General features: G+C 42.7%; 1 protein-coding gene across 1 annotated transcript; it reads right to left on the minus strand.

The window, feature by feature from the left end:
• Positions 1 to 55: 55 nt before the first annotated feature.
• Positions 56 to 21,312, minus strand: nyap2b (neuronal tyrosine-phosphorylated phosphoinositide-3-kinase adaptor 2b). The gene is made up of 7 exons (XM_034703518.1): positions 20,346 to 21,312; positions 17,729 to 17,930; positions 12,934 to 13,259; positions 8,743 to 9,816; positions 4,505 to 5,830; positions 4,262 to 4,365; positions 56 to 2,357 (listed from the first exon to the last, which is right to left on the minus strand). Exons 2-7 carry the CDS (start codon positions 17,905 to 17,907, stop codon positions 2,067 to 2,069), a joined length of 3,300 nt encoding a protein of 1,099 aa, XP_034559409.1. The 5' UTR covers positions 17,908 to 17,930; positions 20,346 to 21,312; the 3' UTR covers positions 56 to 2,066.
• Positions 21,313 to 25,922: the final 4,610 nt, after the last annotated feature.

The following is a 25,922-nucleotide window of genomic DNA, read 5'->3' on the forward strand; positions in this document are numbered from 1 at the left end:
TGCAAAAGTCTCAAGACAGGCCAAACTGAATAACTCCAACAGAAGTCAATTTTCCATAGCGGGTTTCAAGTTCATATTTATTTATTTCTCTCAACAGAACCCAAGTGACAATCAGAATACAGTACTTTTTTTTTCCTCAAACATGTTTTTCCTTTTCTTTTTTTCTTACGCAAAAACAAGAGAACACTCAGTGCAATAAGACAGAGGACTCTGACAGTGCGGTGCTCTCTCTACCTTTTCACAGTGCACGTTTATACACACAAAGAGATTGTACATCATCATTATTACATTTCCAACCTTTACCCTCCATATATCATGGAGAGGGCAAAGTGAATGTCTTAAAACAATCATTTTTAAAGATTCAACTTGCATACAGTGTAGCTTGGCACACACAAACACACACAGCTCTCTCCCTCACACACACACACACACACACGTACAGATACAACACAGTTGATTCTCACCAGAGAAGGGTTACTGCACTTGTATTCCACTCTGAGGGTTAGCTCCCTTGTCCAACCCGGACTATTTTGGCAATGTCAACATTGCATTTGAATGTGCTAACGAGAACCAATTTGGATGATGTAAGTAAGAGGTTGAGGTAGAGGGAGAGAGCAGGGGGGAGAGGGACATGTATGTAATCTGCCTGACTGAATGTAATGGAATATGATGGGTAGTGCATTTCTTTTTCTTTTTACAAAGCCTCAAAGATTTGTAGGCCCTTGTGCAACCCCTGTCTGCTTGACTGGGTAGAGCTGTTGCCATGTCATAGGTCCTGTGATCTCCAAAATGGTTGCCAGCCAATTAAATTGTGAATATTGTCCAAGACAACCAATCATATATGTCTGCATGCCACACACAGCCAGCCTTCTTGAGGCTTTTACCTCCTCTCGCCAATAAATTAAAACTTACATGGCACAGCTACCTTTAACATTTTCAAAAATATATATATAAGCATAATCTTGAGAGTTAATTCTTAAGCAAGTGCATATGGCTATTATAATCTGCAGTTAAATCAAGAAATGTTCTAAAAGCTCAGGTGTTGATTGTACGGGCTGGTCGTTGGCATCAAGTATTTACACCGTGTCGTGGTGCTCTCAGTGTGCATGGCAAAGTAAAGGCGCTGGGACTCACCAGCTATTGCCACCGACCCCATTTCAAATAACCGACCGTCCAAAGTGCAACCACACCCTTATCTTGCTTTAACAGGCTTTGGCTGGTTTTGGAAATTATACTGTTAATAATGTATGTTCTAATTTACTACCTCCCCAACCCACCCTCATAGTGTATCTTAGATTACAGCAGAAACATTACACACTTTCCTCTACAACATGCCAGCCAACAGGTTTTTACCAATAGAAAACGATTCAACCGCTTCAAAAGGCCTTGACGTAGTGACTACACAGCTTCATACTGTAATATACAAACCACACAAAGTTTCCTGTCTCTGTTCTAGGACCACTGTTGTACATTGTAGAACATACTGGACCAGGCATGGAGGGCGCTGGAATCTAAAGCACGTTGACGTTAACTCCTCAACCTACAATACAACAGTGAAAATTGTAAAGTATATATAGACAGAATTGAAGAGTCCATTCATTTCCAGTGCTTATTTTGGGCACAAGAAAATTATGCTACTACAGTACAAGTATTGATAGATTAAGCTTTCAAATGTAAAATAAGCCAAATAAAAATAACAAAAACAAATGTTAGATCGCATCTACATCTACTTTACATCATTTAAGCTGCTTTTTAATCCCCATCTCATTTAGAAAATATCTATCATCAAATATCTATTCTACTAATTATATTACAAGAATCCAATCACAGGAAATAGAAAAATATCAAATATCACCAGTGATGATAAGAAAACATGACAACCTGAACGAGCAGAAATATTGCTATGGTAACCACCATTGTCCATTGACATCAGCGAGGATCATCTCCGTGGTGCTCTCACTGGCTGTCCTGACACCCCTGGTGTTTCAGGGGAACATCAGCACAACCCAGAGGAAAGAGGGAGAGGGTATCTGGGAGTTGTGTGGCAGGGAGGTGTGAGTGTGTTGTTAGATGGCCGTGTCCCAGAACACAGTTTTCTGTGTAGGGTAAGGGGGAGGGCGGATTTTTTTGGTCCCGCTGCTTTTCCCCCAGCCCGGGAGGACTGATGCACTTTCCTGCTTGCAGTGACTTCGCTCCTGGTGCCTCTCCACGTTTCTGTCCAGAGGGGGAGGAGGCCTCTCCAAATATCTCTGCAGGTGTGGGTGCTGTCTGGAGCGGATTTCCATGCAGAGGGTGCGCTTCCTCTCGATCTGTTCCAGCATGGTGGTGTCTCCACAGATCCATGGCATCTGGGGCATCTGAGTGCCAAAGACATTACATTAAGTGAATCCACCCAGACTTAAACATTTTATGCTTCCTTTAAAGCACCTAAAACTAGCTCCTAAATATTACTTAAGACCAGGAGAGCTTTATTTAAGAGACTTAAAACACATATTTGGTTTTGAGTTCAAAACTTTCAAACATAGCTTATCGACTTCAACAAAATTGTGTACGTTAAGATCATATCCTGTACAAAAAAGGTGGAGGACTTGACAGCTCCCTAAAGTGAAGCCAAACCATTTGGAGCTATACCTTGCTGCCGCATAGGTCATAATGTCTACTTACTTAATGTTAACAGATGAGATACGGGTCAAAAGTCAAATACAATTTTCTAAAACTTGGTTTCTGTCACAGTTACATTTTAGCATGTTGATTTATGTCCAATTCTTAATTTTTCAGAGATTTTAATTTCATTTTGTTGTTTGATGAGTAATAATCCCATATCTGACATTTATATTGATCAAATTGTACTATAGTAATACTGAACTTTACATAATCATGAGTAGACACTGGCTGTTTATGTTTTAATTATGTTTACGTGCAAGATGTCACCACCCATTGCAGGGGTTATTTGTCTTCATGTTTTAAGTATGGGAGAGGTGGAGATGCGTTCCACCTATATATACGGTCAATGGAGTAAATTGGTGAGATCTATTGACTATCATTTAATATAAATCTAAACTCTTATGGGTCAAATAAAGGCATGACATCACATTTTGAATGAGCATAGACCAGGGAGAAAACTGGAAAAAATGCCCCTCCAAAAACAAGAAAAAAAAAACTGTTTTACAAGGTACTTTCACCTTCAAATAAGCAAACAAATCTGCCAATAGAACAAGTGAAAATTTGCTTGGTAAGATTTCTTAAAATAAGATGTAATATTTAGAAAACTGTGATCTTAAAATTAGCAGGGGAAACTTATTTTAAGCAATATTCTACCAGTATTTTAAAGCTTAGTGTCTCATAATAAGCCAGGAATGCTAACAATTAATATTTTTACACTCAAAAAAAGTTTTTTGCACTAATACATGTCAGGTCAACTTCTTCGTTTGAGATATATTCACCTTAATTTGAGTTGTATTATAGCTGCACTTCTCTAGGTTAAGACCATCTTGTACTTGAAATATGATTACAAAGTTTAATTTGAGCATTTTGAGATATAATGTCTTCTCATTGTTAGCTGGATATACTAATATTCAGTCATGTTGTTTTTTAGGATAAGCCAGCTATGCTCAAAAGTAGGTGTTTCATTGTGTGCTTGTAGTTTGAGGGTGTATATTTTTATCTGATTTAGAAGAAACAGTGCCTGAAAACTGTAACCCACCCTTAAAAAAACAACTTTTCTTTCGTTCTTTCTTTTATCAATGGAGCTGTTTTCTGATAGATTATCCAATAAAATGCATTTACTTAAATCAAGTAAAGGGTTTGTCTCAAATCAAGATTATCCATCTTCTACAAATAAGATCTCAGCTTGGAAAATGTATGAAATGTAAAATAAAACTTGTTTCTTCTAAATTACAACTCAAAACAAGATCATTTCAAGATTATTTGACTTAACAAGATATTTAAGATGCATTGTCTTAAAACAAGTCCCTCTATCCTGCTCAAATGTTACTTGTTTAGTAAATTTATCTTAAATCAAGTGGGATAAGACATTTTGACTAAAAATTTCACTTGGTAAGACTTATAGTTTTTGCAGTGAAGAGCATAGACCACATAAAAGATCTCTTGAAAAACTGAAAACTATTCCTATTTTTGGGATCACCTACTGTTGGAATATCACTCAATCACTCATAGAAAGAAACCAACTGAAAGAATATGCTGTCAAGGCCTCTAACAGGATAAACATATAAGTCATGAAACAACAATCAGCTCTACAAACCTGACTCTGTTGTGACTCTGCTGCTCTCCTTTGTGGAGTCCCCATTGGTGAGGGGTTAGCAGGCGTAGAAGGTGAGCGTGCATATTTCGGCGCTGCTTTCACATCTAAAAAATAAATTAAAATCATACATTATTTGACAAAAACAAGAAAAGCATTTAATTTATCTGAAAACTTAGGCCACATCTTCAAGGGTTATATCATCAGTACTAGAATATCCTCTTAATCTGAGGTCTTAATCCTCACCATTTCCTGTTCCTGCTGTCATCGGTGGGCTTCCAGACGATCTCCCGTGGTGAGTTGGTGTGGTTGTGGTCGAGTGCTGGCCTGACGTTGTGCTGCCATTCCTCTCTTGTGCTTTTGATTGGTCGACGCTGTAATTCGCTCTGTGATCCCGCCTGGGTGTGCCATCAGATCTGTATCCTCGTTCTTTCCCATCGCCCCTGTACTCCATTGCAGAAGGGCTCTTTGTGATCTTTGCATCGTACTGATGCACATCAGAGCCATTCAGGCTTCTGTCTTTGCTGTCCCGTCTCACCTCCAGTCCTGTTCTACTCAGGTCCTTACTGTCCTGCCTGGGTAAGGGAGGAGTGGGATCTGTTCCATTGTGGCAATTCCGGTCTCTCCCATCATGCTTTAATTCAGAGCTAATCCTGTCCTTGCTGTTGCTGCTTCTGGAACTTTCTTGCCGGGGGAGGATCTCAGGTGGCTGGTCTATCCTACCTTCATGTCTGGGCTCTACATCATTCCTTACTCTCTCTTTGCTATCCTGTCTGGGTAACAAATCAGGACGCTGGTCTTTGTTGTCATGCCTATATTCTGCTCCAGTTCTAGCTCTGTCTTTGCTGTCTTGTCGGGGTAAAAGCTCAGGGGGCCTGTCTCTGCTTTCATGCTTTGAGTCCACACCGTTCCTGGCTCTCTCCTTGCTATCCTGTCGGGGTAGGAGCTCAGGCGGCTGATCCAGCAGTCTCTCTCTGCTTTCATGTCTAGAGTCTAAACCATTCCTCACCCTTTCCTTGCTGTCCTGTCTTGGTAACAGCTCAGGCGGCTGATCTAGCAGTCGCTCTCTTTCTTTGCTGTCCTGCCTCAGCAAAGGCTCCATTCCCTGCCCCCCACTCCGATCTTTGCTGTCTCTCCTCGGCATCAGGTCACTGTTGCTGAGCCCTCTGTCCTTAGAGTCTCTTCTTATTAATGGAATGGGCTCAACACTGCTGCAGCCATGGTCCCTGCTGTCTCTGCGTATAGGTGGTGCATCTACACTGCTGAAAGTGCGGTCTTTACTGTTGCGTCTGTGAGACACGTCCACGTTGCTGCTGCTTCTGTCCTTGTCTTTTTCCCTGTCTTTATCTTTGTCTCTGTCTTTGTCTCTGTCTCTGTCTCTGTCTTTGTCTCTGTCTTTGTCTCTGTCTCTGTCTCTGTCTCTGTCTCTGTCTTTGTCTCTGTCTTTGTCTCTGCGATGAGAAGACTCTTTGCTGTGGCGATCCTTCGATTCCCGCTTTGACTCCTTGCTGTGACTGTGGCGCTCTTTGCCTTCACGCTTTGAGTCGCTGTGAGACTTGCTTTTGGACTCCGCTGTATAAAAACAATAACAATTTTCAGAACATAAAACTTTCAATATCCAAGCTTCTTATGCATGTAGTTGATAATGCAGTGAATACATTGGCCATAAAGGATAATCATGGCAATAAAAAAATAAATACAAAATTATGACATTAAAGTGGAAGAATGTTTAAATTTGGAATAGTGGTTGCTTCTTTGTTAGAGGAAAAAAAAAACCTGTAGAGTAAATGGTTGTTTTTCTGCTTGATGCTTGCAGTACCATCACATATCCTCTAGGTGTCACTCACTACCCTCAAAGAAAGCTGCAGCGAGTGACTGCAGTCAGATGAGTCAATATGTGGGCTAACATCTGTGAGGATGTGGGATGTGCTCATTGTGAAAAATTAGAATAGTACACACAACCATAAGCTGATTTACGTTTTTTAGGTCAATCATTCAACTATAATTTTTGTTGCTTATTTTCTTTCACAGTAAAGACCTAATTTTAATGAGTGTGGAGTAAAATAAACATAGTTACATGTAGATGATGTATACAAAAAAACATGATCCATGATCTGATATCTTTAAAATTAACTTATTTGTTTGTTAGTGCACAATTACATTATTCTTTAGCATGAATACATCGAATATCCAAGCTGCCCACACTAATAAGGAGCTGTATGTATGTCACAGAATCAAGGCTTATTATAGACATTATAGATCCTCACTACACTGATATACATATATGTGCATGACTGATTTCCATGCAGGCTGCACCTCTATATGGTTTTATATGGTCTGTGACATACAGTACCATGCACAAACATCCCTGGTCATCTATATCCCCCTTGTCATGTCATGCATCATACATAGATTTCTAGTGTTTCCACGTGCGTGTGTATATGTGTGTATGAGAGGGAGTGTGGCGATTAACCAGTTGGTAAGTGGGTCAGACTAGCTGTTGCTGCCTCCATCGCCTCAGAAAGGCAGAAAGTTAACCCTCATTCAATGTGTTACGTTCCTGTCTGCTTTACAATCGATGTGCTTGTAGCCAGTCACAGAGCAGAACACACAACCTGTCACTTCTCTAGCCCCCATGTGGTGCATGTGGTGTACACAGGTGTTAAATCAAAAGAGCCCAGCCGTGATGTAAAGCAAGCATAATATGTTCGCTATACATCACTTTACATATTATGCAAACTGTTTACAAGCCATATGGGGCTCGAGAACAAAAGCTGTCAAGTGGCTCATTGGTAAGATATCTCTGGGATTTCCTGGTCCCAGAATGCAAAATTTGATAATCTAACCGTCACTTACAGTAGGCAAGTAATTTTCTTAATATATGCAAGGTAATGCAAAAGGGTTTTATAGCAAGTGTGCAACATTTTTTCCATTCATAGACCAACTGGAACATATATATTTCAGTGATGTCAAAACAGCACTAAATCATGCACAGCTAACGCAGCTCCCTGATTGGCCTAAACATGAGTAGAATATGTGCTGATTGGACGGAAACGGAGGCTCTGAAATCCTCTGATCAGGTGCAGATTTGAGTTCAGAGCAGTAGCTGTTCCCCATCAGGAGCTCACTGCTCCGCTATAAACCGGCATGCCCTGAGCTCTGATTGGCTGCATTACTCATGGGGAGGGAAGCTGCAAATAAGAAACAGGGATTTCTGCTCTTTCCACTGTTGCTATGATGTAGTTGCTAAGAGCGTCAAGTAAAGATGAACGTGTGACTCCTTTAAACTCTTCTTTAATTTATGATTTACATACAGCTGTGCTCCGTGAATTTCAGTGAATTCGGAGCATTTAACTGAGAATTTCTGTTCAGCTTTTCTTTCCCTTTTTGCCACTGTGAGGATGAAGATGCCAACGAAAGGGTCACACTCTGAGTTAAATCTCACTGCAAATGATTATATGTTCACTATTAATTTATTAGTGACCCCTTTCATATAATGCATTACATACCTCTGCATAAACTACACAAGCCTTCATGCATTTATGAAACATTTATGGTTTAATGCCTGCACTTAGCTATCTTTTATTCAGTGGCATTACATTAGATGTCAAAATATGAGGCTTTAACGTAGTTATTTTAACAAAAAAATATCGGTTGCATTATGCATGAGTGCAGAACTTTCTTTCTGACTGGCTGATAATGCAGTTGGCAGAAGACAAGCCATATGAAACCACAAGATAAGGTGAGCATAAATGTTTTTTCTACATATTCTGCTTTCACCCACAGCTGCATTTATATTGGCAGAGTCTTGAGTGTGGCATGGCTATCTGTGTTTACACACCATGTTTACATATTTAAAAAGTAATGCTGCCTGATGGCTTAATACCATGAGTAGGTTTGACGGACCTGCTGTCCGCTTTAGTCTCTAATCCCTTCAGATTAAATCATACGATCTGTATCAGACTTGGCGAGCTGGGTCTAGATTAAACAAATGGAAGGTCTCAGAGAGTGGCACAAACACCATTCATGGTTTCTGTGAAAGTGACGCATACTCTGCACAGCCTCCTAATTTAGCTGGTTTAAAAACCTGGTGATACAAAAGAGGGATAAACTACACTATCACTGAAGACCACTAATTTCTGTTTGTTTCATAATAAATCCAGCCAAAGCTTTTAGACTCTGACCTCAGCCATGCTGTCCAAAGACTGTCTGGGATGTTACTCTTGTTTTTTTGGATTATTTTTCTGAGACTTTTTTAATCTTCTTTGGTGTTGGTAAGGTTGCTTTCTTATTAATTCTCTTACCAAGTATCTGTGTCACAAATTAAAATATGAACAGTCATATTCATAAAAAGGAGATGCAGTGACAAGCTTTCTACAACCTCTAGGTAACAAGGAGACAGACAGACAAATATGACGAGATGTGTTTTTTCCCTCTGCTTCTGAAGTACCAAAATAATAAGACAAAAGTGTGCAGTGACTCACTCTCTCCAGGCTCTTTAGACTTCCTTCCGCTGGAATTTTTCTTCAACATGTTCCTGCCAGTCGTGAACAGGTTGGTAAGTTCATCCAGTGGGCTGGTGGGTGTCCTTGATCGCCCTGATGACACGTTCTGCATAGAGCCATGGAGTCGACCCACGCCGTCTTGAGGTGGCGAGCCTTTGCCGTGAGGGGTGGCAGAGGCGCTGCGTGGCAGACCTCCAGGAAACGGCATGGGAGCATCAAAGGGAGGCGTACGCATGAGGCTGAGAGGAGTGAGACAGCGGCCCATGCTGACCGGTGAGGGGCAAGCAGAGTGACTGCGCTGGTACGAGGAAGAAGAGGAGGATTTGTAGAGAGTACAGGGAAGAGGAGGCGCAGAGGAGCGGCCAGATACTGTAAGGGTCGGGGTGGCAGTGAGCTCCCTGCGGATGTGCGCAGAGGAGGGAGGCTCGGTGGAGGATGTGGGGGATTTGCTGTAGGATTGGTTCTCCAGCATGGGCAGTTTGGTTACATCGAGAGGAGTAAGGGGAGACTCATCTGAGTTGGGCGAGCACTGGGCAGGCGCCGGTGGGAACACCAGCAAGGGAGGCCGGTGGGTGAGCAAATTAGGAAAGGGTGCAGGAATGTCACAGAGGGGAATGTTTCGAGGTGTGGAGCAGCGGCTCAGAGGCTCAGGGTCATAGGGTGCTGGCGTGGGGCATGCAGAGCGACACCCTACAGGGTCAGTGCGGTACTCCATATCATCCAGAACTGGGTACTTCATCTCCTCGTACACTGACTCTCCGGGCTCCTCGTCCTCGTCCTTTAAGGGTTCACGTGCTCCAACGTCGATCCCGCCCATCTCTATGTAGACGGGCTCATCCTCGCAGTCGTCTGTAGGGCTCTCGTCACTCTGTGGAGGCGAATGGTTGTATTCGCAGGGTGAGGTGACGTGGTGGAGAGGTTTGGAGGGACATACACCGCCGCCTGCATGGCTCTTGATGTAGGACTCATCAAAGGAAACGCTCAGTTGTGTGTTCGGGTTTCTTTTAGGCTTGGGTGGGGGCACCCTCCTGCAGTCCTCACTGCATCCTTGAGCTTTTTAAAGACAGAAAAAAAGGTCAAATCAGAAATCCTTTGGAGAAAACCACATAAACAAACACTACCTTTTGAGAAAACCCTACAAACACCTGTTTTCTGGTTCATCATTTGTTAACTTTTATGCTATATGTGAAGCTATGTGAGTTTTTTTGTGTGGTATAAGCCAAAATAATGGTGTCCCAATTCACTTCTGTAGCTACCCTATTGCTTTAATACACGACACAATACTAAACTGGACCAAATCTATTTTTGTGAACCAATTCTCATTCATATAAAGCCCTCTGCAGTGTGACGGGTCAGATCTAGGTCATTGTGTATAGTTGCAAGCAATATCTTGACTCAGATATGTGGGAAAAGTTGAGGCATATGCATGTTTCTAGGTCACATATATGGCAGTGGTGTAGTATATGAGTATAGTATCTGGGTCACACACACACTGTGGAGCTTCTCTCTGGTAGTGATGACGTAGCATTGCAGTGTGAATCTGTTTAGATGTGGTGCAGTGAGGCTATGCTACTATGTTCACGTTTGCATAGATTCTGCTGTACAGCACGCTCCTAATGCACGTCACTCGCGGAACAGAATTCTCTATTCTGAGTGTTTCTAGGTCAGACTGTGAGATGTTTGGGAAGGAGTGTCCCTTTATCGGGCAAAAGGGGGGATAAGTGAAGTGAAGAGCCGGACCATGTCTGAAACCTTCAAACTGCAAGATTTTACACCTTGAATAATTTAGACACCAGATGGCCCGACACACGCAAACTTCCCGCAACTGTATGACTCACCAACATTGCTACATGCACGAACACACGCATATCCCCACAGCACATGCCTACACATTCATAGGGGATAAAAAGGATAGCCGTGTACACAGTTAAAAGTACCCAATGGACTTGTGGTCCTATATAATCTATCTTTTAAAAATGAGTTCATTCTGTTGCTCTATTTCTTGCATTTGGATATATAGCTTTGCAGAATTTGTGTTGGAAAATTTGTATTAAAAAAGGCAATCCATCAGTCCAAAACTTCATGATAAAAGTCAGATAGGAAATGTTGATTAAGCTTTGCACCGGTATTTGATGATGCTTGATGAAGTAAAGATAAAAAAGACCTTCTGTTTCCACATTTGCGCCTCATTACGACTAATTAATAAGGTGTTAATGGAAGATTTGGTTCAGGCCAAATGTGGTCCTTGTATGTGTTTAATTAAACTGATGGTACAAATATTGTTGTGCTCCTTCTCCATTTCTTTATGCAAGCATGTGCATGCCTTTTTTGTGCATGCAGTAATGTACATAGAAGGGTGTAACTATGCCTTTTTAAACAATCACCAAATGCATTGTCACACCAACAGGTTTGTATGGTGGATACTGAGATCTGTTTTAGCGCTGATGATGATTTCATCCCTCCAAATATGTCTTACTCCTTCTCATCCTCTCTCTATTGCTCCCTCTTCTCCCCCTCCCCCCTGTAGCGGATGTGTTTACCCGCAACCCCCTCCCCCTCCCTCTCCTCCTGGGGAAAACGAATCTAGGTCAATCGCTCCTCCTGAATGAATTCTACTCGAATAAGCTCCTCCCCTTCCCGCTACAGCGCCAGCTACAGAGCACGCAACCCTCCCCTCAGAAAGGGACACCCCCACACTCTCGCTCTGATTGGCTCGGAAGCCTCAGACTTCAGCATCTCCGGAGCCCCATTGGCTCGAGTTGCTCAGTGATCCTGTGATTGGCTGGGCTGCAGGGGGTCTTGTTTCTGTGGGATGGTTGCCGTGGTGCCCAGGAAGATCTGTGTGCACACAGAGAGATCCCCACCAATCTGCGGCAGGCTGGGCAGCTCCCTAAACATCACGTCGGCAGCGTAGCATCCTGACTGAAATGGAGTCAGAGCTTCCTGACACCTGTGAATTCTTTATGCTCTCGCAGCCACCTGCTTAACAAGCTATTATAATACTCTACATGTCAGTTTAATTTCTCAATGCTTCTCAGCCTCTCTGCATGTACTGAGCTGCATGATAGTGTGTGCATTTTGCATTGCAGGGCTTGAATCTGTATGTTGTCACAGGAAACATTCCTTTAGCTCACTGAACTCCTGTCTAATTCATTAAACTTCCCATACACTGAGTTGATTCACTTCAAACATGCCCTCTTTTTCATCCATTGCCAAACAGGCATATTGTGTTTGTTTATTTTTCTTCAGAGAAATCGCTGCAGGGTTCTTCTACTCGATCTGCATCAAGCCATCTTTCACATTTGGCCTTGCAAGTTTTAACTGGCAGAGAAATGTTCGGCCTTCATTGTTAATATGCCTTGTAGAAATATTAACTGTCAAGGCATGTGTGCACTCTGTGTGCACTGGGAGGCGTTTTGACGATTGACTATTTAAGCTACATGATCCTACAACCTTCACAGTGTTTCAGTGATTCATCATCTTCAGTGAAGGTGGGCTTTGAAACAAAGCAGTCTGTCATATGTGTCCTATTGTGACATTTAACCCCTGGCTCTACATGTTAATAAGAAATGCATACTATTGGACATCCTCTGTGAGTCTGGTGAGAAGCAAGTCCACTCCAAACATCACTAACCTGGAGAATTTAATTGTCTGGAACATTGAAGCCCTGCAGTGTGCAAGCTGTCTTTTTCTTACCTTTGTTTGGTGACACTCTGACTTGACTCAGCACCTGCCCTCTTTGGTTTGGGTGTGCATGTTCCTCAACTTTTCTAGAATCTTTTGAGGCATTCTTTTTACTTCAGCATTAGCCATGCTCTTGCCTTTGCACTTAAGTAATCTGACATATAACTTACATTGGTTCACAGTGAGTCAAACATAGAAAGAATGCTTTTCCACACAGAGTAGTCAAACGGTTTGCAGGTCCTGTAATGCAGATAAACCCTGACAGGTTATTTATGTGTTTGTATGAAGTCTCTTGGACTGCAGTTTTCCACCTTATTATTGTGTCCTGCTGCACCAGAGTTTTGCATTTTGTTTTTGTGCTTAGTGAGATATGCAGTGACTAGCTAGATGTCATGTCTTTGTAGGAGAAACACTGTTGAGGAGGTCACTGCAGAGAGCAGCTATATATAGCCCAGCAGTTTGGTGTGAAGTGCCACCACCACTCACCATCACATCTCTCCCCTCGGCAGGTGGACATGGGACTGTGATCCACCGCCTCAGACGACATGCTCAGCTTGGTGGCCGGGTCCCTCCTGGGCTTGGGTGGGGGCTGTTTCCTAGAGGTCGGGCTCCCTACCTCGTCGTCCCCTCCTCCTCCACAACCACCAGTGTTCCCACCGCCGACAGAGTGGAGGGACTGAGAGCGGACAGAGAAGCCCTGCCCACAGGCGAGGGCATGTGGGTGGGGCATGGGCATGCGTTCCTGCGGGTCCGGCATGGTAATGGAGCCCATGCGTAAGTGCTTCCCTTCGGTTGTAATGTCCTCCCCTGTCCTAAAAAGAAAAGAAAAGAAGAAGAGGGCAAAGTAAGCATCAGGAGAGCAGAAAAGTATTTGTGGTTATGAAATATAAAAAAAGATCTTCTACAGGAGAAAAAATCCCAAAGTGTGAATTAAAGGAATGCATTGTCACGGCTAAAAATAGAGGGAGAGATTAAAAGTCCCACATCAGCCCTTGTAGTTATCCCTTTGAGAAGACAGTAAAAATACCACATACCATACTTTGACCTACGAGGTCACCGTGGCATGTTTCCATATGTGTGAGCATGTTTATGCGCGTGTGCTAATGTGAATGGCATCTTTATGTACGTGTTGTCAACATCATACACATAGCTCCAACTAGGACATTACTAAGTTTGCAACAGCAGACATGTGAGTGCCACTGAAAACTGGGCTTCTGTCAGGGCAAAGCATTGATTTGAGTTTAACCCCCAATACAACCATTTACGCACGCACATAATGACACCATGGATGTCCCAACAGTGCCGGTACACAATCAATCCCTATGAATGGATGATTGACCTGAATGGAGTGTTAATGATGTCTGAGTGTTTTGTGGCAGTGGGGGGGGGGAAGGAAGTCTGTGTGCCACACACAAACACACTGAAATAACAAGGATCAATGCAGGGAAAAGTGGTTTGTACAAATGATTAAGTCTAAAATGTAAACACACTTTAGCTCTGAGGCTTCTTTTGTATTCATTTTTCTCATATGAAAAAGTCAGAATTAAGTTTACAGTCTGAGGGGTGCTGGTGGCCTAGTGGTCTAAGCGCCCCGCATACAGAGGCTACAGTCTTTGTCGCAGGGGTTGCCGGTTCGATTCCTGGCCGGTCAACCATTTCCTGCATGTCTTCCCCCGCTCTCTATGGGGCCAAAAAACGGGCCAAAAACAGCCAAAAATATGACTTAAAAAATTAAAAAAAAAAAAAAAAGTACAGTCTGAGATTTAAATATCTACATGACACAGAACAGGATGAATCTAAATATCTGGCTACAAAAATCCCAATATGATGTGAGCGTGTGCATGCATGTGGGTGTCAATACACAATTTTTTTGTGTGTGTGACTTTGCTGACTGACTCCTTCCAAGCCAGCTGCTGAACAGAAGGTGCTTGGTAGGGTGGGTTTATTGGTCAGGGGCTTAACTTTGCCTAGCAACAGGGTACCCATAGAAACCAGACACAGAACCAGCTGCTGCCACACAACAATAATAAAGTACACGTGCACTTCTTGCAGCTATTGTAACCACAACACAATTAGTTTCAAGAGGACAGTGGACATATGAGTGAAAGGTGCTTACAGCAACCTGTAGAGCCACATGATGAAGGTTTCTTTGAGGAAAGATGGGACAAATGACCAAATCAGGTGTTTTGTAGGTATTCATGAATAATCTAATCAGCCATGTTCAGGCTAAAATATCTCTGTAGGAAATCATCATCTCTGGCATTTAGCCACAGGTGTCAGCAACACAATCTTTACATTCTCTCCCTCTCATATGTTTTCAATGTGCATCTGCTGTGATTGTGTTGAAGTCTGCCCATACACATGAGTTGTTGGTGTGTGTGGGAGGATCGGTGTGACTGGAGTAGTGGTGACTGGATTATTTATAGGATATTTGCCCAGTGATTGGCTAGAGGACAGACCACAGGTGCACTTGGACGGGTTGGAGCTGACTTGTCGTTGGGCAGTTCTGGTTCTCTCACTGTGACACCGGGCAACAGGAGAAAAAAACAACAACAACAACAACAACAGAGGAAAAAAACAAAACACAGAAGGATACCTTAAGGGGAAAACTGATCATGGAAAAAAACTGTCTGTCAGTGAACGCAGGCATGTTTGCACTGAGAGCAGCCGTTTGGAATTTGCAAGCATATTTGAATATAAGAAAATGTGAATGTGTTTAATCCTTCTGTTTGTGGTGTGTGTGTGCGTGTGTGTGAGTGTGTATTTACATACTTTTGCATGTCTAAGTAAATATGTGGCCATCTGTCTGAGTGTTTGCGTGTGTATGACTGTATGACTGTGTGAGTGACTTCTTCTTTAACACAATAAAAGAATCCTAGAGTGAGATAGCAGCAGGCAGGAAGGCCCGCCTCACTCAAACCTAACGTGCTGATCTGATTGGCCTATGGCTGTTCCAGCTGTCACCAGGCAGAACACATCTCCTGCAACTGAGCTCATACTTAATCTCTCACTAACAGGTTTTTTTTTCCTCCTTTCTTCCTCTCTTAAACACATTTGCTCTAACAAGCCCTTTCACTCTAACACAATCACACAAGCCATTTGCTCTTTTCTCCCCTTCTCATCTGCTAATATATTAGATTGTCCCATGGTCCGTGTCCTTGCATGCACATGCACACAAGCCGGCATGCACATGCTTGTGCACACGCAAATGCAAGCATGAAACCTCACACTCTCTCTCACTCTCAGTCAGTTACTGTAAAAATGGGTCGTCTCACTGACCTACTTATAGGCCCTCATGAAAAATCCAGTTATTTTTTAGACTCTTCCTCTAGTGACTGTGTATTAATATTTTAGCTTTAGCAACAGCTGAAAGACAGTGGGAGGATGGCAGGACAGTCCATGCCACTTTCCCTAGGCATCGCCCTGTTCCAACCTCCAAGTTACTGAAAAGGACTGCATCACAGTGATAACAACACTAGCAGCAGGGAGATTTAGCTGGCAAGTGATGAAAGAGAATCCTGGTTAGATTTTGGAGAGTTTTTAAAACCTTAACTCTGCTGTCTATCTCACGTCTAAGGTACAAAATTGAATTCTGAGTCAGCTTTGATCATAAAACTGATACACAGTAAGTATACCGTTCAAAACATTATCAACACAGATTCACTATGGCAGCAATGGAGGAGCTCTTTTCGGTTGCATGACCCTTTGACAGAAATGTGACAGGGTTCAAAGTGCTCCTTGGTAAATCAGTTTAGAAGAACTCCATCTGGTCACACATAGATGCTCGGCCTCCAAAACCACATCAACATAATCATCTGATGCACATTTAAAACTCCCAACAGCTGCTTAAATACTTTGTGCCATGTCAGACAGACTGACCAAACATAAAGGATTTTAGAGATCCACTGCCAATATTGGACAGCATTTCCCATGAGGCTTTCCACTGCTGACTGATGTTTGTTTAGCTGACTGCTTGACTGGAATCACTGTTTGATTGCCGATGTAGAAAACAAGCGTTTCTCCACTACTTTACGGACACAATTTGGATCGCAGTCCTCCTATATAACATTTAAAATGTAAAAGTGCAATGTAAAGACTCAATGAATAAAAACATTATTCAAATTCAAAACAAATAATTCTACTTATTTCCTGATGTGAAAAATATGTAATTTATAAATGAGTCATCAATCTAAATACTTACACAAATGATAAAAATTAAATGTTAGCAACATAGAAGCAATCTCTGTAGCAGATTGATTGTATACATTCATTGCTCTTGAGGCAAAGCAAAAAAATATTTTCTGACATTAAACAGAAAGAAATATAATTGAAAATGTCAACATTTAATGTCTTCTCAGTGTTGCTCTATTCTCTTATGGCCAGTGCTCAGCTTTTTCGGGGAACAAAGTTGCACAGACGTCCATGTGATCACATATTCGGAACCCCCTCTGCAGTGTCCCGCTAGCCATCCCAAATACTCTGTGACTCATTGCTCGCTGTTCTACCCCACAACACAAGCACGCAGTATCCACGTGCCGGTCATGTTGTGAGTGCGTGCCTTCTATTCGCTCAAGTTTCGGGATGCCCCACAGTGGTGTTGCTGCGCAGTGGCACTGCTTATCTGCTTGTTCATCATATCATGCAAAACAAGGTGCAGTGGACCATGTGGAGGATTTCTGTTGAGCTTGTTTAGTAAAAAAAAATAAAAGAAAATGAGTTTTTAAGCAACTTCCTTCCGATAACATAACTTGAACAGTTTGAAGTTTTTCATTAAAACACTTGGATAACTGGGGAAATATGAATCACAACAGCATAACCAGAAGTCTCTTATGCATGTGTCTCATGCCCAACCTTACATCCCAGAACACTTTCTGTCATAGCCCACCCCATTTCCTTCTTCATTTTTTTGAATACTCTCCATCTTAAAAATGGAGCAGCTATGACCTCAATCCAAGGACAAGACCCAAATAAGTCTATAAGTGAAAAATTAATTATCCTCTCTAGATCATGGGGTGCACTAGTCCACACTGGCAACCCCAAAATATGGCAACCTGCCATTACCAAAGGGACCCTCTGGCCACTTGTCCCAATTCTTCAATCATTTACAGAGAAGAGACCCACTGGTGTGCTGTAGCAGACTTGTGCGGTTACTTAATATCCTATGAAGTTAACAGGATTATGAATGGAGGGTTCTTCTTTCAGAAAACATATGTCACTACATTTACTTTTGTCAAAGAAACTTTTGTTTTTACTTTAGTGAATCCCTCTGTTGTCTTCCTACCTCCTTATGGCTTCCTCCTGTTTTCTCTTCTTGTCGTTTTTCTCCTGCAGGAATGCTCTATTTCTCTCATTCCTGGCGTGGTCAAGGCTCTGAGCTACCAGGCCGTTGTAGACTCTCAGCCCATTCTCCTCAACATACTGGAAAAAACGGAGAGTTTCCTCCTCCTGGGAGCTCATCATTCTTCAAGTGTTTCCACAGCATTCTGAAAAAGATATAATGAAAATGTTAATACATTAACAGAAAACATAACTAAAAGGGCAGAAAACACTGCCACAAAATACTACCAGGAAGGTGTACTACTATGAAATCATGAATGGGTGGTATGTGGATGCAAAACAAGCTTACTATTATGTCTGTATTCATTCTCTCAACCTTCATTTTTCAAGGTCAGCCTTGGTGAGATAAAAACTGGTGTAGCAAGATTGCATCAGCAGTGTGATAATGTAACACAAGTGAATGTGTAATGTTGCTATTGTTTTACATGTTTTTCACTGTTGCTGTTGGTTCATGGCCCATGTAAGACACAGAGTTGCGTCACGCCTGTGTCCACTAGAGGAAACATTTCCCCTGGAGGTTTGCAACATCTTTCTATATCTGTATTGTGCATAATTACATAGACACTGTGGATCAGCAGAGGCTGCTCATTTTCTCAGTTTTGTTTGCACATTTTCTGGCTGAAATGATCGTCTCTAACCGCATAAGTGTCTGAATGAAACAGAAAAAAAAATGCTTTCATCTTCTGCAGTTGTAATATGCGAGGCGCAGATGTGAAAATATAGAACTCCAGGGACCAGACACAAGGATTAAATGAGCCAATCTTACTAGACTGATGCGTGGTTTTGCATATGCGGATATCAGGATCAATCTTGTGTTTCAGAGCTAAAAATAAACCCCTCTTCACTAGTTCCTTGCTGCCTTTTGATTCTGTTTAAAGACGATTACTGACAGCACCACTGCCATGAAAAAGAGTGTGGATGTATCTGTGAGGAAAAGCCTCTTCAAAGAAACATCAACGTTGGTGCAATAACACAATAATTCACTCTTTGTAAATGGCACTCTTTTTTTTGAACAGCGGTGTTTGCATCCACTCAAGACCAACACCCGGCATGGAGCTGCTAATGATGCCATTCAGTGTGCATGCACATATAGTATGCATTTGCCTGAAAACATGTGCAAGTCCACGGCACGTAGTATGAACATGTGTGGCAGCCAAATGTGAATTTGGAGAGTCCAGTGGTGGAAGAGAAGAAGACAGTGCACGCTTTTATGTAGGTCAATGTTTTCAGATCAGCCTAAGACTCATGCTTGTTTACGTGTGAGAGACGCACTGAGTGTGAGTGTGCGTGGGGAGGGGGAGGGGGCTTGTGATAACTGTATGTATGTTTGTGAGTATATGTGTGTGTGGCAAGGGCATCGAATGGGTTAGAGAAGGGGGTGGGGGGGCTTGCCAGATGGAGATTCCAGGGCCAACCGAGAGACTGGCCATTGTCTGGCCATCCTCAGCATCTCTCTAATTTGAAGTCTGTCTATCAATAATTTTAGTATGGGGCATGGGTCAATGGGTTTATCTGCTGGTTACTCTCCCTACGACATGCTCTCAACATGCCTTAGCTTAGGTTTTGTGGGCATGAGGAGAGAGCTGATAAAAGCCAACAGAAACGCCATCTTGGAGTAGAGTTCAAACTAGGGCACAGATTCCTGGTGTGTAGTAGTATAGAGGACTTTGCTCCCCTGATTATCAGGTCTTATCGCTGGTGAACAGGCAAAGCAAGAGATCGGGAGCTGCACAAAGCAGGTAAATCTTGGTTTCTGACGAGAACGAGGTGCATCAGTTCGATGTGTTAAGGGTGCAGCAGTAGGAAGGCACAGTTCAAACAGTGTTTGAGCTGAATTAAGCCTGCCTGCCTAATCCCTGTAAGCCTGCAGCAGCACTCTGCACTAAAATCAGCTTGTTTATCACACTGTTTTTACCAACCAAGCCTTTCAAGTTGGATTGTTCTCTTAACTTATCGATGGAAAATGCTATTCTTGTTTTCACAGCTCTATAAAACCAATTCAGTAACCTATTTTTCACAATAAATGTATATTTTTCCATCCTATTCTTGACTCTTTCCCCTTCACTAAATGCATTTCTCTTCTGTTCCTATCGCATCTCTTCCCCCTCCATTTGCCCCAGTTCACATGGCTTGCAACAGTTGGAACACAGATGTGCACTTTGCTTTAAAAGTAAATGAAAGTGGCACACTGTTTCTGTTTCCAGGCAACCATGTCACAGGTGAAGGGCAGCATGGAGATTCTAGAGACACAGTGTCCAAAAGATTGCAAGGCCAATCATCTTGTGACAATGTGCATAGGCGCTTGTGCATGCAAACACATGCACACACGCACAAATGGTCAGGAGAGTACATTGGACTGAGTAGAGATTAACCTGCAAACCAGGGCACACGCAGGTGTTACACTTGGCAGCTGTGTTTTGGATTTGTATGTGCACACGAGTTGACAAAGAACATTTGTGCATGCATTATCATGTTTATAGCATGTGCAGTCGCTTGCATAAATCTTTTGGGGTGTTTTAGTTGTTGTTTTTGTGTGTGTATTTGTTATGATGCATACTTACAATGGGGCTGTGTCCCTGCTGGTTTTTGGACCAACGTGTCTTCTGTCTTCCCCTGATAAGTCCAGTACACACGAGTGAACTCTGACCTATGCTGGAGCACCAATGCACTATTCCACTTAAATCCACATAGACTTCCATCCATTGTATGCTCCCACTGGTTGACTTGCTAGAAGGACTCCCTGTGACCCAGGATGAGGCTGGTGCTAGAGGGAAGCTGGGCCACTGGGTGCCCAGCCCCAGGCTCCCTCCCCTGGGCACAAATGGGAGATGCGACCCCTCCAGTCCAGATGTTGCTCAACTCCAATCCAGCAGCCAGCTTCACTCCTCCACACATCTACACATGCTAGAGACAGAAAGAAGACGCGGCGCAGCGACAGACCGCACCCGCAACTGCAAACATGACACAAATACACACTCAAACACTCACACTCTTTCACATCAAACTCCCCTTGCAGTTGCAGATCAGGCAGTCACAGACCTTCCAATGCGCCTGTCCCTGAATGTCTCTCCTTCGGCTGTAATACGTCAGAATGCAGAAAATGTCTCAGAGTAGCACAGGTGAAAGGAAACCTCGTCCACAGTGAAGGTTGAGACGGAAGTGAAGCAAACTGTTGTGGGTTTCAAGTTATGGAATTCCCTGCCGGCTCCCTCTTGTCCTGCTCGTCCACAAAGGTCTGTAGAGTGGCTCTGTGCTTAAGCAGATGACACCAGGCATCCCAGCTATAGATCACAACAAGATGAACACGCCCACTGCTTACTGTAGCTACCTTCCACTACAGCGTCATCCTCTCTCGCTCTCTCTCTCTCCTGCTTCCTTCCCCTTCTGCATGTCACAATTCCTCTGGCTGTGCTCTTTAAAACTCAACTTGTCCTCTGTTTTTGTCTTGCTTGCTTTTGCTCTGCTGCCGTACTATAACAGGAGCCTGAGTGTGTTTTTCTGCTTTCAGCACCACGGAGAGCTCTCCCTGTCAGAGGGTGAGAGGGGGGGTTGAGTGGGTGGGCACACTCAGAGGGGGCCAAGTGGAAAGAGCAGGGAAGGGAAGGGAGGTGGGGGGGAAGAGGAGGGGAGGGGAGGGGGGCTGAATGGGAGGAGTCACCGGGTTGCCAGGGTGTGACCTCATTAGACTCAACCTCCTCTTCCCCCGGCAACCACTGCGCTCCCTCTCCCCAGAATCCCCCCCACACCTCCTCCCTCCCCCTCTCTTACAGCTCGTAAACAAGACCACGACACAAAAACACTTGCAGTGGATACACCGTGTTGCTCTAATGTGCATCCATTACATGTACAGTAGTCAAAACAAAGTGGAAAAAAGAAGAAGAGGAGAAAATGCATTGAGGCAAAATACACAGAAAAGGGAAAACAATATTTTACAATTTCCAACACACACACATGGACATGCTGATGCCACATTAGAATATGTTTGCATAAACAAACAAAGCACGCATTTTTAGAAGAGAGACTTGTTCCCAGTGGCTACAGAGATGAGTGGGATGAAAGCAGGGACAGAGTTGAGCCGAAGTTGTGCGTTTGTCAGGGGGCTACTGCAGCTTCTGCTCGACTGTCTGGGGAGCGAGTATTGGTTTCAGTACTGCTGTCGGTTGTTTATGTGGCGGGAGTGCCTGTTTTATGGTGCAAAAGCAAGGGTTGAGGGAGGGTGGGTGAAGGTGGGTGTGTATGTGTGTGTGGGGAGGGTGCTGGGTTTGCTCGGATGGATTAACACCGTCGACACAAAAGGATTAGGGAGCAGAGATCTGTTGTTTTCATCAACCCTTCCCTCCATTTCCCCTAACCCCCCACCCCCCACCCCCCACCCTTCCCCCCCTTTCTCACTTTCCCCCCTCCCTCTATCCGTGGTGTTGTCTCGCACTTTGCAAAAAAAAAAAAAAAAAAAAAGAGGGTGCTGAAGTATAAGGTTTGGGTGAAACTGAATCAGTTTTCACAAACATGTGGTGGTCAGTTTTGAGCAGAGATGGGATAATGGTGTTAAAAATAAAGCAAGGGGAGGGGGAGCCAAAAAGAGCAACAACCCACTAGTGAGTTCAGCCAGGCTACGGATGAACCACTGTGCTGGATTGCATATGATTATGAAAAGAGGCATCTGTTTTGGAATGATGACAGTAGAGGTCATGCGGATGCCTCTTTTGATAATCGTATCCAATACAATGATAGAATGAATATTTTGGAGAAGGGGAGGGGGGAGGGAAGGTAAAACAGTTGGAAGACAGACAGTATTGCCCTGCATCCCACCCCTCTCATAACAGCAAGCCACATGCCATTAAAAGCCAATTGCTATGATCTCACTGAGATAAAATGCTCTGTCAAAAAGGTAGTCACCCCCTTTTTCTTCCTATTGTGAGGGATGTGGTCGACTGGTCCCACACAAAGCAAGTCACTCTATCCAGACCAACTCAGCACACGCACCCATGCACATGCACATATACACAAAGTGCCCAGCCTGACCTCAGTGCACGGCCCGCGTGTGTAATCTCAAAGGAAGTACTTAGATCCCATCAGAGTTCAGTGAACACAGACAGTGAGGAAATCCCAGAGGTGAATGGGTTAAACACACTTTCCACCTATGTGCACAACAGTACTTTGTTTCGTGAACAGTGGAGGACTCTCCCTTAGGGACAGAATGAAGGGCTGGGTACGATACAAAGCCTGTAACTTTTCAGTGTACAAACACTTACAGACAAAGACTTTCATTCACAGAAAGTTCGAACTGCTTGAATACATTATTAAACACAAGTTTTGATGTATTCAAATGAATTGGTAGTCAGATTTTGGTGATGAAATTATAATATTTTGTGGTGCATGAATTTATTAAAATCTGGCATTGGAATGAATACTGCTCAGTCTGAGGGATCATATTAGCTGCATGGGCCAAAGATCGAAGGATGATCAGCACAGATCTTATGATTTGGTGGTCAGATATTTTCTCAATAAAATGCATTGAGCCAATTAGTTTTTCTAAGCTAGGTAAAGTTACATAACATTTACAGTTAATGTACGTAGTTGAACGCTGTGACAATAATGATTGTCGACAAATACACCCCAATATGCCCTGAGGCTGAAGTCTGATACTCTGTTCAATCATGCATGTAATGACACTGTATTGATCCACTGCTGTAACAGGCTAATGAAGAGTCTTTAAAACCATTTTACCAATCAATTAAATGCTGCTCAGGAAGCAGTCATTCTAAATAAAGCATGGAACCTGTTTAAAGGTATTCATTAGGTGTGATTTGTTGCTTTAACATATTGAAAATGTAAATGGTATGCTGTGAGAAGGATCTGTGAGGCTTAGTGGCACTCTGTTTTCTGTCCTTTCTGGGAGTGCCATGCAGGTAAGGATAGATAGTGAGACAGTGGCACTAAAGATGTCAGACTCTAATTAAAGATGCAGCATGGCTTACTTCCACTCCTCACATCTCCATTTGAGAGAAATGGAGCATAAGGTTCCTGTTTTGGCCAGCAATATGCAGACTTCTGACCGCACTCTATATTTCATATATGCATGCTGGTGTGATATATTTATGCACCTTTTTTTACTTCATGCATTACATGTCCAATTTAGAAATCTCTGAGTGCAAGAAACAACATTACTTAAAATATTAAAATCGTATCCACACATTCCTTAGATTTCAGCTGCACAGCATGAGGTAATGTTCTATTTAATCAAGCCTCTCAACATTCGTTTATCACCACTTCCTCCCTCTAGAGATGTCAAGCTGAGGCATGTCTCTAATGACCACACTCCACATGTCCTGCTGTTCCCCCAAGACAGGGAGGTGAAAATGGGAGACTGAATCTCATAATCTCTTGAACAGGCAGTTGGGGGCTCCAATCTTGGGGGTTTAACCCCACATAAACCTCCTAAATCCACAGTTTAGACGGACAGAACTGATGGGCTAAAACACCCAGAGACTGTCTACTAACCAGTGAACTCAGACACAGCATGAGGGCACGTAATGAAGGATCCCCTGCTATGACTGCTGTACTCCTGGTCAAAGAATTGTAAGGGCTTAATTGGCATCCAAAGAGACAGAGTGTTGATGACCATTTAAGGGAGCTTAGCATGAGCATGTTTCTGATAATGTAAACTGTGATATTGTACCGAAGTGATAAGAGCTGATGCAATGTAAATGCCATGTTTTATTTACACAGTGTAAGGATGCTGGCTGTGACTGATGACCTTCTGCCAACCCTTGAGGATACATCAGATGAGCTGAGCCAAATATAGGGTGGCTGTGGGGGAAAACAGAGACCTCCTGTCACTTCAGACAGGGTAAAATTACAAAAAGTATGTGGTCATCACCTTAAACCCAGCACTGTGTTGTACTGTGGACAGTAGCTAATCATGTGTCAATAACACCCCTGGGTGGGAATGTGAAAAACTAGGGTTACTGTCGCCATCTGCTGAAAAACTTAGGAACTGCGTCTTTTCTAAAAATGCAAAATGTCCCCTCTTGGTTCTAACTATATAGGCACTATATAATATTGCTCAACACATGTTTCCTTCAGCGCTTCTAACTGCTTGTGTTAACGATATGTCAATCTTAATGATATTTTGTGTTTTTCTTTGTTAAAATAAATTGGATAAAAAGTTGTGAAACTTTGTACAATTTTGATAGATTCATTTTGACGATTTACATCCATTTAAACCAATCATTAATCAAAATTAAGTGACACAATATATGCTCATTTCAAATTTGATGCCAGCAACATGCTTCAGAAAAGCTGGGGCAAGTACAAAAAAAAGACTGAAAAAGTTGTTTTATAATTGTAAAAAAAAACTTGAGGAGAATATCTTAACTAGTTTGCTTAATTTGCAACAAGTATAAGTAGCCTGAGAGACTGAGTCTCCCAAAAGTTCAGATAGGAAGAGATTAACAACTCTGTGAGATAATTTGTGAGCAAATAGGTAAACAATTTCCGAATTATATTTCTCAATTCTCAGCATAAATTACAAATAATTCAGGGGTTTATAATCTTCAGTACGCAATATTATCAAAGATTCACAGAACCTGTAGGAAACTCTGTACAAAAAGCACAAGGCCAAAAACCAAGGCCCAATCTCAATGTCCTCCCTAAGCCCTGAGCCCTGAGCCCTTCTTGACTTAACTGATGTCAGCTGGAAAGTGATTGAGGGCAAGAGGCTGTGAGGGCTCAAACTTTAGAACTGGGAATAGGACAGCACTTTGCGACTTCTCACATGACCTACATTACGTCACCAGCTCACCTTAGCGATATTAGGAATTGTTATTGCACAATTTTTACTTTCCTGAAATTCAAGGCACTTAAGGGACTGACTGCCTGATTGTCATGTGATCCACTCTCTTACTGTACAGACTGCTTAACCATACAATGTAAAATATACAAATATTATAAAACTAGAAATATATGATTTATAAATACACATATGTGTGAAGATAAATAGATGACGGGTGTTGTCTCTATTTATGCTTACAGACAAACTTTTTTGCCTGTACATTTCATTGCAACTTTCATGCTTCTTTTTTTATTGTTGCACTTTTTTAATTTCCATGTCACGGTTTTCGTTTACCTTTCCATGC

Source organism: Notolabrus celidotus, chromosome 15 (assembly GCF_009762535.1).
Source record: "Notolabrus celidotus isolate fNotCel1 chromosome 15, fNotCel1.pri, whole genome shotgun sequence".
NCBI lineage: Eukaryota > Metazoa > Chordata > Actinopteri > Labriformes > Labridae > Notolabrus > Notolabrus celidotus.

Coding starts and splice junctions, on each gene's coding strand:
- nyap2b (XM_034703518.1), bottom strand. CDS start 17,907: ATGATGAGCTCCCAGGAGGAGGAAACTCTCCGTTTTTTCCAGTATGTT. Junction 5,831..8,742: donor GTCTAAAGAGCCTGGAGAGA/GTGAGTCACTGC, acceptor GTTTTTATACAG/CGGAGTCCAAAAGCAAGTCT. Junction 2,358..4,261: donor CAGAGTCACAACAGAGTCAG/GTTTGTAGAGCT, acceptor TTTGGCACTCAG/ATGCCCCAGATGCCATGGAT.